Consider the following 15,296-nt stretch of genomic DNA (forward strand, 5'->3'; position numbering starts at 1 on the left):
GTTAATACCTGTTCTTTTCATTGAAAAGGTTGGAGGTGTAGACCCAAAACAGCTGGCTGTTTATGAAGAGTTTGCACGCAATGTCCCTGGCTTCCTGCCTACCAATGACTTAACTCAGCCCACAGGATTCTTGGCTCAGCCTATGAAGGTAAAGATTTCTGAATTAATTGGTTTGTGAGTACTATAGCCCTGTTGGTGAAAGTTGTGGAACTTGTGTTTCTTGCTAGAAGACTAGTAAGAATCAGGCTTGGGAGATGCATTAGTTTTATGTTGTGATTAGGCTGACATTAAAACTTACATCCAGCCTTAGGGGGTTGTAGCCCAAACTGGGACAAGATCTGCAAGTTGTGATTAACACGTGTAATTTTAGTAGCAGTGAAATATTTTAGTCAAATCCCATGTTACTTTTACAGAAAGACCATGGATTGCAAGCATGGAATTTGAGATAACAAAGAGGTTTTTGTATGTGTTCTTGGTCTTAAGGACTGCTGGAATTGCTTGCTAGTTTCCACAGCCTAACTTGTCGTATTTGCATATTTAAAATGACAACATAACTAACCACAGTACTTTAGAGGTATAAATTCTGGATGCAGAATAGCGAGTCAGTATGAGTTGCACCAATAATAATATTTGCAGAAAACACTCATTCCCACTTTCTCTTAAGCAGCAAGCGTGGGCTACAGATGATGTAGCACAAATCTATGACAAATGTATGACAGAACTGGAGCAGCACCTGCAGTCCATTCCACACACCTTGGCCATGAATCCTCAAGCTCAAGCATTACGCAGCCTCTTGGAGGCTGTAGTAGTGGCTCGGAACTCCCGAGATGCTATTGCTGCACTTGGACTACTGCAGAAGGTGAATGTTAGCAACTCTTCTCCTGTAACAACTCACCTAGTTCATTACTCATCTGGCTTGTGGATTGCGTTGCTGGTGACTGTATTCTTTCATGTATCCTGTGGGTCTTTTGTGAACAGTACTGAGCAACTGCTGTCTTTGGAAATTCAGTAAATGAAATTGGAAGAGGGTCAGGATGTTCACATGGTGTTTTGTACATGCAGGGGCCAAGCTGCTTTGGAAAAAAGCAGGTACAGAATACTGGGATTTAGAGGAGTTTTGTTCAAATGAGGCAAGTAGAGAGCTATTGCACTCAGGAACAGTCTTCAATTTCAGAATGATTTGTAGGCTAAGATGACATTTGAATTGCCCATATAGGTAGCTATTACTGAGCGTAGGACTGTATTTATAGTGATACATGGGAGGATTGTATTTTGCGGTAACTGACAAATGAGTATGCCTGGTGGGTTGACACTGGCCAACAGTCAAGCATCCATTTAGTTGCTCACTCATTCTGCTCCTCTGCAGGGTAGAAAGTAAAGGGAAGGCAAGAGGACTTGTTTGTTCAGATTATTGCATTTTAGTAGGGAAAGAAAAAGCTGTGTGCTTTTCAACAAACAGAACAAAAATAAAAATAACTTCTTCCCATCATACCACAGCTGTCTAGCCACTCCTGAAGCAAGGCTTCAGCACATGGAACATTTTCTTGGAAAGGCAACCATGGCTATGAATGCCCCCCTTCATCCTCCCTTCCCTGAGCTTTTATTGCTGAGCATGATGTCATATGATACGGAACATACCTTCATTCAGTTTGGATCAGTTGTCCTGGCTGTGTTGCTTCCCAGCCTCTTGCCCATCCCCAGCCTGCCAACTGGTGGGGGAGGCAGAGTGGGAAGGAAAACCTTGATGCTGTGCAAAAGCTGTTCAGCAGCTGGCAAAACATCGGTGTGTTGTTGACGGTGTTTCAGCACAAATCCAAAGCACAGCACCATATGGGCTTCTAGGAAGCAAATTAACTCCATTCCAGACAGAACTAATAGACTATACCAGGAGGGGAGTGTCTCAGTGAGCTCTGTGAGCTGAGCTCGCATCTGTGCCTGAGTGTTAGTGCAGACCGTAGTGACACATGCGGAGAGAAATCCATTTGAGGATAGTGGAAGGATCTGTCTACCTGAGGATCCAAGAACAGCAGCAAAACACAAGCTGGAGGGAGACTATTCTTGGCTGGTAGTGCTTGTACCTATTAAAGAATCTAAACCTGACTAGGACTTGCCCATGTACATTTTGCTACCCCTGTAAGACTTGTCTTCCATTTGCTATAGGCTAGCACAGATGCATCTGAGTGCTGCAGCTCTTTGTCCCAAAAAGCTAAGAGCTAGCCTCTGGCAGGTTCTTCAGATCTCCTTCCATGTTATTTTTCAGGAGCCATATGCAAAATTGCTTGTGTGGGGGTACTGAATTAGAGAAGCTGTAGCACAGCTAATGCAGTCTTTCAGACTACTTGGTGCATATATGAAGTGGGGCATAGAGAGGCTTGTTTGTGGTAGGACAGCTGTGTGTAGTGAATGTGTAGATGCCATAGTAGCTGGTAAAATCTCACATAGTCTCATCAAGGGGTCAACATGATAACTAAATTGGTTTTAGCAAATCTCAGTCTTCTGGTGGTAACTGTTGCTGGTGTAATTTGGAGAAGACTTGGAAGAGGACTTGTTTTTTCCTCTGCTAACAGATTGCGTCTGTTCTAGGCTGTAGAAGGCTTACTGGATGCCACCAGTGGGGCAGATGCTGACCTCCTACTTCGCTATCGTGAGTGTCATCTGCTTGTGCTGAAGGCTCTGCAGGATGGCCGTGCCTATGGATCTCCATGGTGTAATAAGCAAATTACTAGGTAAGTTATGAGACAACAGGAACATTGATGTAGCTTTCATCATCTTTTGGGAGTTCCTGTGTATTCTGAATCTCTTGCTTGTTAATATTTTGCATTGCTGCAATTTGGACAGACAAAGTAACTAGCTTTTGTCAAAAGTAACCGGATCTTATAATGCTGCGTCATCTAGAACATGATAGGAATCTTCAGTGGAATTAGACATTAGAAATGCTCTGAAGGTTGGGGTTTTTTTTCCTCATTTTACAGAGAATGTCTCTGAGCTGTCACAAACTATGTGACATAGCATATCCCTGCAGCAGCAGCACTGGTATTTTAGCAAGGCAGCTGTGCCACTTTGTCCTTAGAAGAGAGCTGCTTCTGCTGAAGCTCTCAGAGGAATGTTGTGACCAGTTTTGCAGGGCAGCAAATGCTTTTAGGCCGGTGGCTGTTTTCAACTCAAACACTGCCTCAGAGAATGCTCTAGAAGAGACTTCTTCTGGAGCCAAGTGGCAAATCACAGTGAATGGCACAGTTTCTGAAGTACTAGATTTGAGTTGCTTCAATTAAACTGTGTTAAGTATGCTTTTCAAAAGCAGTCTAATTCTTCAGGTGCCTGATTGAATGCAGAGATGAGTACAAGTACAACGTGGAAGCTGTGGAGCTGCTGATCCGCAATCACCTTGTTAACATGCAGCAGTATGACCTCCACTTGGCTCAGGTAAAGGGTACCTGTTCTTTTCTAGGAGAATGGTGATGCTCAGTCCACTTAAAAATCTGTGATTGAACTTCAGTTTCCTTTCTCATGTTGACAGTCAATGGAGAATGGCTTGAACTACATGGCTGTGGCATTTGCCATGCAATTGGTAAAGATCCTGTTGGTGGACGAGAGGAGTGTTGCCCATGTAACAGAGGCAGATCTGTTTCACACAATTGAGACACTCATGAGGATTAATGCTCATTCCAGAGGAAACGCCCCAGAAGGGTGAGATTGAAATACTGTGCGGTATATTACTACTTGTGCTCATTTGCGATTTGAATGTTATATAGACAGTGTCTCAAATCATATAGCTTTAAACTTTCTCGAGGGCTGCAGTCCTGTGTTAACACTGTTACTCCAATGTAATTGTGCTGTTTTTTGTGCCAAAATAGAGGCAGCTCCATCATCATGGCAAACTGAATACTTGAACAGGAAAATCCTTCTGTATACTGTACTCCAAAATGCCATAGTACTGTAAGAAACTTGATTGAATTCTTGCCTCATCTGAAATTTGGGGAAAATTTGTGTCTGATCACATGTTTAATATCAGGGTGTTAATACGTTTATTTGTTAATCATGAGCAGGTCATCAAATTAGACTATCCTCTGCTTCTTTAGACAGTTTTGTTTGGAGTCTACACAGCAATCATTCACCAATCTTGTGTGGCTTCTGTATCCACTGGCAGATAATTGGGCAGCAAACAGCCACAGCATCTGGAAATACCTGTGTGACTTGCAGGCCTCCTATTGCTAACATGGAAGCAATTGCTGCTGGGTTTGAGGAAAAAGTGGATTGGAGCTTGGAGAACTCAGGATTGCTTGAGATCAACTAGCAGCGGGTGCTGGTGTTGGCAGTGGCTGCCACTACCAACACAACTCCTAGTGGCAAATCCCAAGCAAAAGTCCTTTTCCCAGTTTGGCTGGGTTTACGAACAGCTTGGCTGCACTGTTTTTTGCTGTATGTCAATTGGGTGCAGTGTCTTTGTTGTATAACTTAACTTTCACTGCAGCCAAAGTAGTACCCCAGCCAGGCTGTTTAGCACTGATATCTCGCTGTCTCACAGCATTTTAGGGCTTCTGAAGTACTCATGGTGCTTTGTTACAGCACACAGCCGGATGAATTGAAGTGAAACTTCAAAGCTTGGCTGATCTCAGTGCTCCTTCTTTCATCATAAATGTATCTGCACCCATTCTTTCTGCTATTCCAATGAGGACTGGAAGATACAAAAATTTAGTATGAGAAGTAACTTGCTTCCAGTTTTATTTGACTTCTGGTTCCTGCATCTCTTGGTGGAGAATAAATTCTAACCCAGCTCTTGCTCCATTGTGTTAGGTTACCGCAGCTGATGGAAGTGGTCCGATCAAACTATGAAGCAATGATTGACCGTGCTCATGGAGGTCCTAATTTCATGATGCATTCAGGAATTTCCCAAGCCTCTGAGTATGATGACCCACCAGGTCTGAGGGAGAAGGCAGAATACCTGCTGAGGGAATGGGTGAACCTCTACCATTCAGCTGCTGCAGGCCGTGACAGTACCAAAGCATTCTCTGCATTTGTTGGACAGGTAGAGCTTTTGGAAAGAAAGGTGCTTTTTATTCAATGTCAATAGGGTGTGATGCCCTCCATTTTCAAGCAGTCTTGTAACCCATGCTAGGCATCCTTTTGAAACTTTCAGGTGTATGGCAGTTGACTGTCAAAATTCTGCCTGGTTTGATGGAAATTCTGCAGAAGCCCCTGCCCTTCCCCAAATCATGTTCTTCAGATACTGTAGCAACAACCTGTCAGTTCAGTTTTAGGATAAGTTTGGTGGGAGATCTTCAGATGAGGTAGCTCTTCAGAATAGTGCTGACACACTCTGTGTAACGAAGCTTGAGTATGGTGTTGCTCCTTATGGGTTACAGGTAAAGGCCAAGACAGCCTGCAAAAGGAAATTGTTAATATTATTGCAAGTGAATTGTTTCAGACCATGTGAACAAGAAAAGCCTTTTTTTGGGTTTTTTTTGGTTTGTTTTTTTTTTTTAACAGGAATCATTCATTACAGTGAGGAAAAACTAGAAACTTCATTAGCTAAACAGGTGCCTAAATTTAAATGGCTTCTGGCATTTTCCTCCAGGACACCTTAACAGCTGTTATGAACAGCTCACATCTGCCTTCCAGGTGTGACTGAGCAGGCAGATGCCCCCTATTGCCACATATGTGTGATACCAAAATCCCTGTATATCTGCAGTCTTAGTCATAAAACTGTCTTCCTGGGAGCACCTTGACTGCAGCTGCAGGGAAGCCCCTGACTAAGTGTATTTGCTTGAACTAGCAAATGCAATATATCAAAGTGCTGAGATATATAATTATTTCCTTACAGGCTTTAGCTATGGGGTTTAGAGGAATATTTTAATAAGTGTTAAACAAGGCATCGTTATTGAACTTGAATTACCATAATTTTGCCTGCTTATATTAAGCATTGCTTTCTTTGCACTAGTCTTTAGAGCAAGGACCATAGTACTTTGAAGGCTGATACATTAATTCCTTTCTTAAAAAAAAGTTTCTTCAGAAATACTAGAAGTTCTCCAAATGTTACAAACTGTGGCGTTTATGCAGTGTAACTTTTTCATTTTCGTGGTTTTAATGCTACAGGTAACAAATAATAAAAGGAGGTCTCTTTAAGATGTATGTTACTGAAAACAAACCCCAGTGCAAAACAGACAAAAAAGGCCACCCAGACTTTCTCTGAATCATGTTCCTGTGAGGAAAATTCACTCTCTATATGCCCATAGCTTCTGCAATCTGCAGATTCCAATTCTGCCTCATCCCTGGCGGTGTTCAAGGCCAGGTTGGACAGGCTTGGAGCAGCCTGGTCTAGTGGAAGGTGGACCTGCCCATGGCAGAGGGCTGGAACTGGATAGTCTTAAAAGTCCCTTCAAACCCAAACTAGTCTGTGATTCTGTGTTGCTGCAAAGTAGTGATGGTTACTGAGCTAGCAGCTCAGGTCTGCCCTTCATACAGTTTGTACATCCTGTGTGGTCTCCTGAAGTCTGGGTAGAAGAACTAATGCTGCTACCTCTCACTGTCCTTCATGCAAGGTTGAGTACTGGTGGCAGAACTGATACTGAAACAGGCTCCTCAGCTGTGCTGATGGCTGAAAAAAAGGTTGGATCAAAAAGACTCTTACCTGGGAGTAAATGCCTTTGCTAGAATTGTGTTGCCACCCTCAAATTGCCTTAAATACTCATACTGGGAAGGAATAGCAGAGATAGCTTGCTACCCATCTCTTGAGCATGGTAAAAACTAATTGTGCCAGGCAAGGTGAGTGCTCTGTAAAGTATGTGCTGTTTGAAATAAGTTGTAAAATTCACTTCATGACGTTATAGTTCTGACTTTTTTTTCTTTTTCTGGATAGATGCACCAGCAAGGAATCCTGAAAACCGATGACTTGATCACCCGCTTTTTCCGCCTCTGCACTGAAATGTGTGTTGAAATCAGCTATCGTGCTCAGGCTGAGCAGCAGCATAACCCTGCTGCCAACCCCACTATGATTCGAGCCAAGTGCTACCACAATCTGGATGCCTTTGTGCGACTTATTGCACTGCTAGTGAAGCACTCTGGGGAGGCAACCAATACAGTTACAAAGATCAACCTCCTAAATAAGGTTTGGAACCCTTTTTGCACCCCTGGCATTTAAAGTGCAGAATCGGGTGTGCCTTTGCTGAATAACGTAAAATGTAGACCTCAGTGCAGGCTACTGCTGACAGATGAGATTGAGGAGTTGATAAACTGTTGAATAAAGCATCAGGACGCGAGGTGGCTTTCTTGTTCACAAAGTATTCATATCAAGCAAACCTGAAACGCACCTTTGTGCCTGGAAATGAAAAAGACCTCTGCTATTGTTTTGAGGCCTTAAAAGTTTACTTTAAAGTGGGTGATTCCTCAGTGTCTGCCTTGATTTTGTGAGGAGCTTGCCAATACTTTTACACTACTCTGTTTATGGCTAGGAAGTCTTAGGTAGTTAAGGTCTCCCAGCACTGCTCAGTAAGTTGTTGTGACCCATGGGACAGGGAGTACAAAGTACCATGACTGGGAGTTGCTGATACAAATTATATTAATTTACTTAGCACTGCCAGTAACTACAAGTTTTGGTTCTTGTTAGAATCTAGAGATTATATTTTTTTACCTACAGGTTAAAGTGTTACCTATAGGCAGACTTGGAAAGTAATTCTTGCTGTTATCACTGTCACGTCTTTATCTCTTTAGGTCCTTGGTATTGTGGTGGGAGTTCTTCTGCAAGACCACGATGTTCGGCAGAGTGAGTTTCAGCAACTTCCTTACCATCGTATTTTCATCATGCTGCTGTTGGAATTAAATGCTCCTGAGCATGTGCTGGAGACCATCAACTTCCAGACACTCACAGCGTTCTGGTATGTACTTGAGATTGGCCACAATGCTCATCCTTTCCTGGATTTTTCATTCAGAGGCTATCTGACTGTTCCTTTGTGGTGGTTTAATCACATTTGGAATAACTAGTTCTCCAATAGACTGTCCACTTGCTTGTTTTAAGGAAGATGATGGTAAAACACAGGATGCTAAAATGCCTTGCTTCTAGGGCTGTGTATGTTTTCTTTCAGTGTTATGGAAAGCAATCTTACTGCTGTGCGCTTCTAACCTGCTCTAACTTTTCTTTCAGTAATACATTTCACATCCTGAGGCCTACAAAAGCTCCAGGTTTTGTTTATGCCTGGCTGGAATTGATCTCCCATCGGATATTTATTGCAAGAATGCTGGCACATACACCACAGCAGAAGGTGTGGCTGCAGTTTATCTCTTCTGAATTAAGGAGTTCACACAGATGCTTATCTAGTGTGATGCTGTTTCACATCTCTGGAAGTGCGCTAGTAGCATGGCTGTTTGTTTTGTTGTCTTCAATATTCAAAGTCACCTAACTGCATTTAGAAGAATCTTTGTGTCAGTGAGCAATGGGCTCTAGGGTGAATTGAGGTTAATAAGCATGCTTTTGTGAATGTCTGGAAAAGCAGTAGTCCAGACCAAATACTGCCAAATCAGAATGTCATGTGGAGTGTTCTAGAAACACCCATAGCATACGATGTGCAGCTAAAGCTGTGCTGCACTCACTGCTAGAGGTGGTACTGGGACATAACTCTGATCCAGGTTTATATGAAGACCAATCTAATTATAGTTTTTGAAGTTAAGATAACTGCTCTTTATTGCACATTTTCCACCTGCTTTTTTTCTCTTGACAGGGTTGGCCTATGTATGCCCAGTTACTGATTGATCTCTTCAAGTACTTGGCTCCTTTCCTTAGAAATGTGGAACTCACCAAACCTATGCAGATTCTTTACAAGGTGAAAAAAATGACAGCTAATAGATCTGCTTCTAGCCAGAGTTATTTGAAAGTAGAGGTTTTGGGGTATCAAAATAGGATTTAATGTGCTTTTAAAACTTACATCTTAAGAGTTAAATGCAAATTTGATGTGGGACAGAAACTGATTACCTCCCCAAGTAAATTTATTCCTGCTAATGTTAATCACATGACATGGAAGGATGGCTCTGCAAGCTCTCATGTTTTATTTCCCAGGGTACTCTACGTGTGTTGCTGGTCTTGTTGCATGATTTCCCAGAATTTCTTTGTGACTACCACTATGGTTTCTGTGATGTGATCCCACCTAACTGTATTCAGCTAAGGAATCTGATCCTGAGTGCCTTCCCACGGAACATGAGGCTTCCAGACCCTTTCACCCCCAATCTAAAGGTAAGATTTCCTTTCTTTAATGCTCTAAGTACTTTTTTTTTTTGGTGGAGAATGTGGGAATTTGGGAACAGTTTCACTGATACTTGAATTAATGCAACTATTCAGAAGTTAACAAGTAATTGGAAACTTAAGTCACATAGCAGCTAGCAGAACAGCATATTTTTTTTAAAACAGGTAGGCTTCGGTTAAGTTAGTAACACTCAGTGTTTTGAGGTTTTCCATGCAAGGAGAATACAGCCTTGTCTGCATGAAATCTGTTGCAGCTGGAAGTATAAAGCTTGCCTCTTTCTATATGGCTTCATTGGCACCCACAATTAGCTCACTTGCGAGGTCTGTGCAGGTTCAACCTAGAAGGACGGGCTGGTGAGACTTGTATTACATGACACCTGCCTTGACAACCTAGCTTTGCATGAGAAAGTACTTTTCCCAAAGGGAGACCTATTTAATGATATTCCTAAATCTGACTGTCAGAACATGCTGGAGCAAGGGCATCTTTATTAGTTTTCCTGTCTTATTTGTCACTGAAAACGAGACTGCTTAAGCAGTCTTTGTGTCTTTGCTGTTTGAAAGTTCAGACAACAGTTCCTACCTGTTTTGTTCAGCTCATGCTGAATTGTAGAGTTTGCGCTCCACAGGATGTGTGGTGACTGGAGTTCAGTTACCTAATTATTGAAGAGCTGGTGAAGAGCACTATGTAATTGCAAATACTTTTGGATGAGCAACGTAGATTCCATCTTATCTTGAAAATGAGATAAATCACCATTCTGAGACAAGCCTTTTGCATAGTTTGGAGAGGTTTTGAAAAGTGTTAATGTTACAAATTAAAGCTTCTGGCATATGCCAGGCTCATCATGGAGTGACTAGAGGCAGACTCTCTCACACTGCTAAAGCATTGTCCTGTTACTCTGCCTTGCCTGAGCCATGCAGGGTGATGGGAGCAAAGCTGCAATGCTCAGCATTTGTGGAGACTGAAGAAGCCTGTTCCTGACTTGTGTGGATGTTGGTACTTTCTTAAACTAGTTGTCGTGGTTTAAACCAAGTCCCCCAACTCCCGGAGAGTTAGGAAGGAGAATCCAAAGAATGTAGCCCCCACGGATTGAGATAAGAACAGTTTAATTGCTAAGGCATAACACAAAATCCCTACTGCCATTTACTACTACAAATAATAATGATACAGCCAATAACAAGTGAAGAGAATACAACACCCCACCAGCCACCGACCCATAACTCACTCCACCCTGCCTGACCGAGCACCATGTGCTCCCTCCTCCATTTTTCTCCAGAGCTCTATTCCTCCAGCTTTCTCCTTCCCAGTATGCATCCTGGGCATCACGTGCTATGGTATGGAATACCTCATTGGCTAGCCTGGGTCAGGTGTCCTGTCTCTCCTTCCTTCCAGCCTCCCCTCCTCCACCTGGCTGGAAAAAACCTTGAACAAAAACACCCTCAAAACATGCTCAAACCATGACACTAGTGTAGGTAGGGAGACTTCACAGGCGATGACTGAATTCCCCTATGGCCCTCACCCTTGACTTCTTTTATCTTCTACTCTCCATTCTTTGAAACAGTCATCTAACAAGTTTGCACATTAGAGACTAAATTTCTTCTGGAATCTGCAAAAGCCTAGTGTTTCCTTTTCATTGCTGGAAGGAAAAAGTGACCAACAGCAGTAGTTTATGTAATAATCACTTACAGATCTGGTTTTGCAGTTTATTGCTTTAGAGAGTGCTTATGGTTTAGCTGACTGGGTTTTCTCTCCACAGGTGGATATGTTAAGTGAGATTAATATTGCTCCACGAATACTCACAAATTTCACTGGAGTTATGCCACCTCAGTTCAAGAAAGACTTGGATTCCTATCTCAAAACCCGCTCACCAGTCACTTTTTTGTCTGACTTGCGTAGCAACCTACAGGTGAGTGGTTTCTGATGGTGCTAAATTCAGGTAACATGGGACAAATGATATCACTGCTTGAGTCGCCCTCCTTCCTTGCACGAATTTTGTTGGTGTATAGCAAACATCTGTTCCAGGCAGTAGAAAAGCCCTGTGAAGTGCATGCTTCTTTTACCACTTCCTAGCAGGATGCTTCAGTTAAGTATGTTAAGTAGTTTCAGACAGGTGGAATCAAAGGGCAGAAGAACATTGACTGTAAGGACCCTAAAATTATTTCATTTAAAAGCAGATGGTTTTATCTACCTGAGCAGCCAAATGCTTGTGGTGAATTGTAGAGTTATCTAAAACTGACTCTTCTGCTTACATGTCTGTAGTGCACAACCTTGCAAATCTTAGTAAAGAATGTAGTCAGAGCTGATTGCATCAAGCTTGGTTTCTTTGTCCTCAGCCTTTGGGCAATGAAGTCTTGTGGCTTCTATCACATGACTCTAGCACTGCTTAGCCAGGCATTGCCTGAGTAATGCTTCAGTGGGCTTTATGGAATTTGATTGAATTTAAATTTTATTTTTCTTTTTAGAATTTGTTTAGATTTTGTCTCAAAATAGATTCATTATTCTAGAAATCTAGGAATCTGCATGCTAATGCTGTAGGAGTAAAAAAAGGCAGCCACATTTCATATGTCACAAGGCTTGGTTTGCAGTAGACTTCAGGGCTGAAATAGGACTTCCTCAGAAAAGTGCTCATATGGAAGCATTTGTATAGGTTGTGTGTATGTCAGCCACCCTCTGGCACTACTGGTGAATTCACATTGCCCATACCTTTTGTAGGGAGTACAGAAGTTGTCCATTGGGTTTGTCAACACTTTTTCTGATGTTTTTGAATACACACATACACATATATGTATCTGCTCTATTACGAAAGGTTAAATGCTAAACTGAATTTGTTGATATCCTCAGTGTGTTCTCTTCTGTATAATCACGAGGAGACTTGGATGCTGTTGTTGTACATGCTGTACCTTCGGTCACTGAAGGCATATAGACTGTTAATGCTTTTTCTGTCTTTGCTATTAGGTATCAAATGAACCTGGCAACCGCTACAACATCCAGCTGATTAATGCCCTGGTGCTCTACGTAGGTACTCAAGCTATTGCGCACATTCACAACAAAGGCAGCACACCCTCTATGAGCACTATTACCCACTCAGCTCACATGGACATCTTCCAGAATTTGGCAGTAGACCTGGACACTGAAGGTGAGCCAGAAACACTTCTAGTTCATGCGATGTCAAATTTAACAGTAGGTTGTCTGTTGGCACTATGAGAAATACAGGAGGTGATTTTATGTAGCTGCTACGGAATTCACAGCAATTCATGCTATGTTATAATGTTCCACTCTGAATACAGGAGCACTATTAAAGCCAAATATTCAGGATATTGAAGGGAGTGAGCAGTAAGTTTAATGAAGAGGAATGGAATTCTTCCTCTCAGGTTGTTTTTTTGTATCATCAGTTGGTTTTGTTCTGCCTTCAAAAGGCAGGCTCACAAACCTTCGCCTCAGTACTAGCTGCTTCTCACTCCTTTTTGCAATGTGTGTAAGGGAAACCATCTGTACGTACTGCTTCTTCTGCAGGCCGGTACCTTTTCTTGAACGCAATTGCCAACCAACTGCGATACCCCAACAGTCACACCCACTACTTCAGTTGCACCATGCTCTACCTATTTGCAGAGGCCAACACTGAGGCTATCCAGGAGCAGATCACTAGGTGAGATGTGTTTTGTGTGACAGCATACAGCTTTTTACTTTCCTTCCTTGTGTGTTTTGGCTCTTCTGAGCTCTAACTAGTTTTACTTTTGGATTTCAGGGTTCTCTTGGAACGACTGATTGTAAACAGGCCTCATCCTTGGGGTCTCCTTATTACTTTCATTGAGCTGATAAAAAATCCAGCATTTAAGTTCTGGAACCATGAATTTGTTCACTGTGCCCCAGAAATTGAGAAGTGAGTATAAATTAACCACAAAGTTCACTGAAACCATATATGCGAAGCAGGGGCTGAGTTGCACTGTGAGTTTTTGGTGCTTCATAGTGGAAGCACCACTTTCTGCCATAAATACATCTAATACTGCTTTGCTTCTCTGTCCAGGTTGTTTCAGTCAGTCGCACAGTGCTGCATGGGGCAGAAGCAGGCCCAGCAAGTGATGGAAGGGACTGGTGCCAGTTAGATGAGCCACATGTCATGTTGTAAGCATGTCAGCCTGGGGGCCTCATACCATCGACTGATAGAAGACTTTGTAAGGCTCCTCCTGACCTTCCCAGCCCTCTCGATTGGGTAGATGCAACCAACCCTGGGTGAAAGTTGTTCCAAAAGTTTCAATCATTCAAAAACGTTCCAGAGTTTGAAACCAATTTTTTTTTTTACTTTTGGCCAAAATTCAGAAGATGCTGTGAATATAATTTTGAACTAATGTAAATAGAAAGAACAGAAACATTCGTCTGGACTTTTGGGTTTGTGCAAATTGTGTAAAAGGCAGATGAGTAACTGGAGCCTGTTCAGCTTGCAATAAAGGGCAGCTGCTGATGCCAAGCACTTGTCTGGGGCAGACTTCCTTGTCCTGACACTCCCAAACTCCCAAAGAATACTGAAAAGCCAGATATTATATAACTTATTTTTCTTTATGTGGATGGAGGACCTTTAAATCACTAAGTTGTTTTACAAAAAAAAAAAAGGTGGATGTGTTTGGAATATGAAATACTATGGAGCACGGGAAGGAGTGAGGGAGGGGTTCAGTGTTGCTTTCCCCACACCTTCATGAAATGCTGACAGACAGTGAGTGGCAGGCAGAGAATGCCTCCTTTCTGTTGGAGAAGACACACCTCAGGCAGGCCCTTTGGGGGAGAGGGACAGCTGGTTATAATGAAGAAACTAGAGACCAGGCCTGTAGCTTTTTTGGTTTTGTTGTTGGGTTTGTTTGTGTTTGGGTTTTTTTTTGACACTTGTAAATTTTGGAAGGTGGGAGGGTAAATCTAGACCTTTCCCTACTTCCCCCCCGCGTGACCACACAGCATAAGTTTTTACAAAAAAGAAAAAAGAAAAAAAGAAAAACCCCAAAGGACCAATACAGCCCATTTTGTAAGGATTTTGAATGTTTTGTAAAGTATTGGTCCATGTGTTGTATTTTGTAGCCTTTCTAGTTCTTGGGCTTTATTTTTCCCACTTCTTGTATGTATGCATACTGTAGTTACACATTAAAGTCATGACATGCAGCATGTGCCACTGTGCTTATTCTCTCGAGTTCCATCCTGCCTGGCCAGTTGGTGTCTTACAAAGTCTGCTCCACCCATCCAAAACCTGTGGGTTTCCAGTATTTCGGACTCTACCTATTGAAAGCAGCTGGGTTTTCTAGGTGAGATCCAAGGGGACAATTGTTACAACTAGATGGGGCCTTGCTTTGAAGTGCCAAAGGAAAGGGCAGTTGTATGGAGAGAGGAATACCTTAGCTGCAAGATCAGGAGCAGAGTCTGTCCCTGACAGAGTTGTTCTAAAAGGATTGTGCTGGCAGCAGAGGGATGCTGAGCACAGACAGCAGCTTAGCTTCATTTCTAATCATTTGTACCCAGCTATGTTATTCCCTTCAGCAAGGATCTCTACAAGGTTGCTGGTTTCCTGGAATAAAGATAGGTGACTTCGGTGCCGCCAGTACTGCAGAATCCTTCAGCCTGTACTTCACAGCTCAGCAGATACTAGGAAACAGAGCTTCACCACTTCCTCTTTGTATTAACATGACTAGTTTGTTAAAATTAGGTGGCTGCTATTTGTAAGAGTGGAAAGGTCAGGATTTCCAGCTCAGGTTTAAGGGATTATGTGTCTGGCTGTGCTTTCCCTGCAAGAGCTAAAACCAGCTGCAAGAGACCATGGAGCCAGCTGTGCCAGGGGACTGCAGCTCAGGAAAGATTTTTTATTCTGGTGTTGCAACTCCAGCTTATTCCTATTCCTGTATTGGCCTGGGATACAAAGAATTACCACCAGCCAGTTTTTCTTTATCTATGCAGGATGCCATGGGACCTTCTTCCTGCTATTTATCTCTAGCAGACCTTATGCAGAGCCTGGCTAATGACCCAGAGCTCAAAGATCTCTCTGGTTCTGTACTAACACTGCTGTCCATGACTGGTTCTCTTGATACTTTATGA

General features: G+C 42.5%; 1 protein-coding gene across 2 annotated transcripts in view; it reads left to right on the forward strand.

The window, feature by feature from the left end:
- CNOT1 (CCR4-NOT transcription complex subunit 1) overlaps positions 1–14,372 on the forward strand; it is a 55,552-nt gene extending 41,180 nt beyond the window's left edge. For both annotated transcript variants that reach the window (XM_005152291.4, XM_034072650.1), the window contains exons 33-48: positions 29–148; positions 668–859; positions 2,584–2,726; positions 3,315–3,423; positions 3,518–3,687; positions 4,795–5,026; positions 6,857–7,105; positions 7,708–7,871; positions 8,138–8,255; positions 8,712–8,813; positions 9,047–9,220; positions 10,984–11,133; positions 12,183–12,363; positions 12,741–12,873; positions 12,973–13,107; positions 13,252–14,372. In XM_005152291.4, coding sequence (XP_005152348.1) covers positions 29–148; positions 668–859; positions 2,584–2,726; positions 3,315–3,423; positions 3,518–3,687; positions 4,795–5,026; positions 6,857–7,105; positions 7,708–7,871; positions 8,138–8,255; positions 8,712–8,813; positions 9,047–9,220; positions 10,984–11,133; positions 12,183–12,363; positions 12,741–12,873; positions 12,973–13,107; positions 13,252–13,330 — 2,451 coding nt within the window. In that variant the 3' untranslated portion in view covers positions 13,331–14,372. The remainder of the gene's footprint in view (positions 1–28; positions 149–667; positions 860–2,583; positions 2,727–3,314; positions 3,424–3,517; positions 3,688–4,794; positions 5,027–6,856; positions 7,106–7,707; positions 7,872–8,137; positions 8,256–8,711; positions 8,814–9,046; positions 9,221–10,983; positions 11,134–12,182; positions 12,364–12,740; positions 12,874–12,972; positions 13,108–13,251) is intronic.
- The last annotated feature ends 924 nt before the right edge of the window (positions 14,373–15,296 follow it).

The sequence above is a fragment of the Melopsittacus undulatus genome, chromosome Z (assembly GCF_012275295.1).
Source record: "Melopsittacus undulatus isolate bMelUnd1 chromosome Z, bMelUnd1.mat.Z, whole genome shotgun sequence".
Classification (NCBI taxonomy): domain Eukaryota; kingdom Metazoa; phylum Chordata; class Aves; order Psittaciformes; family Psittaculidae; genus Melopsittacus; species Melopsittacus undulatus.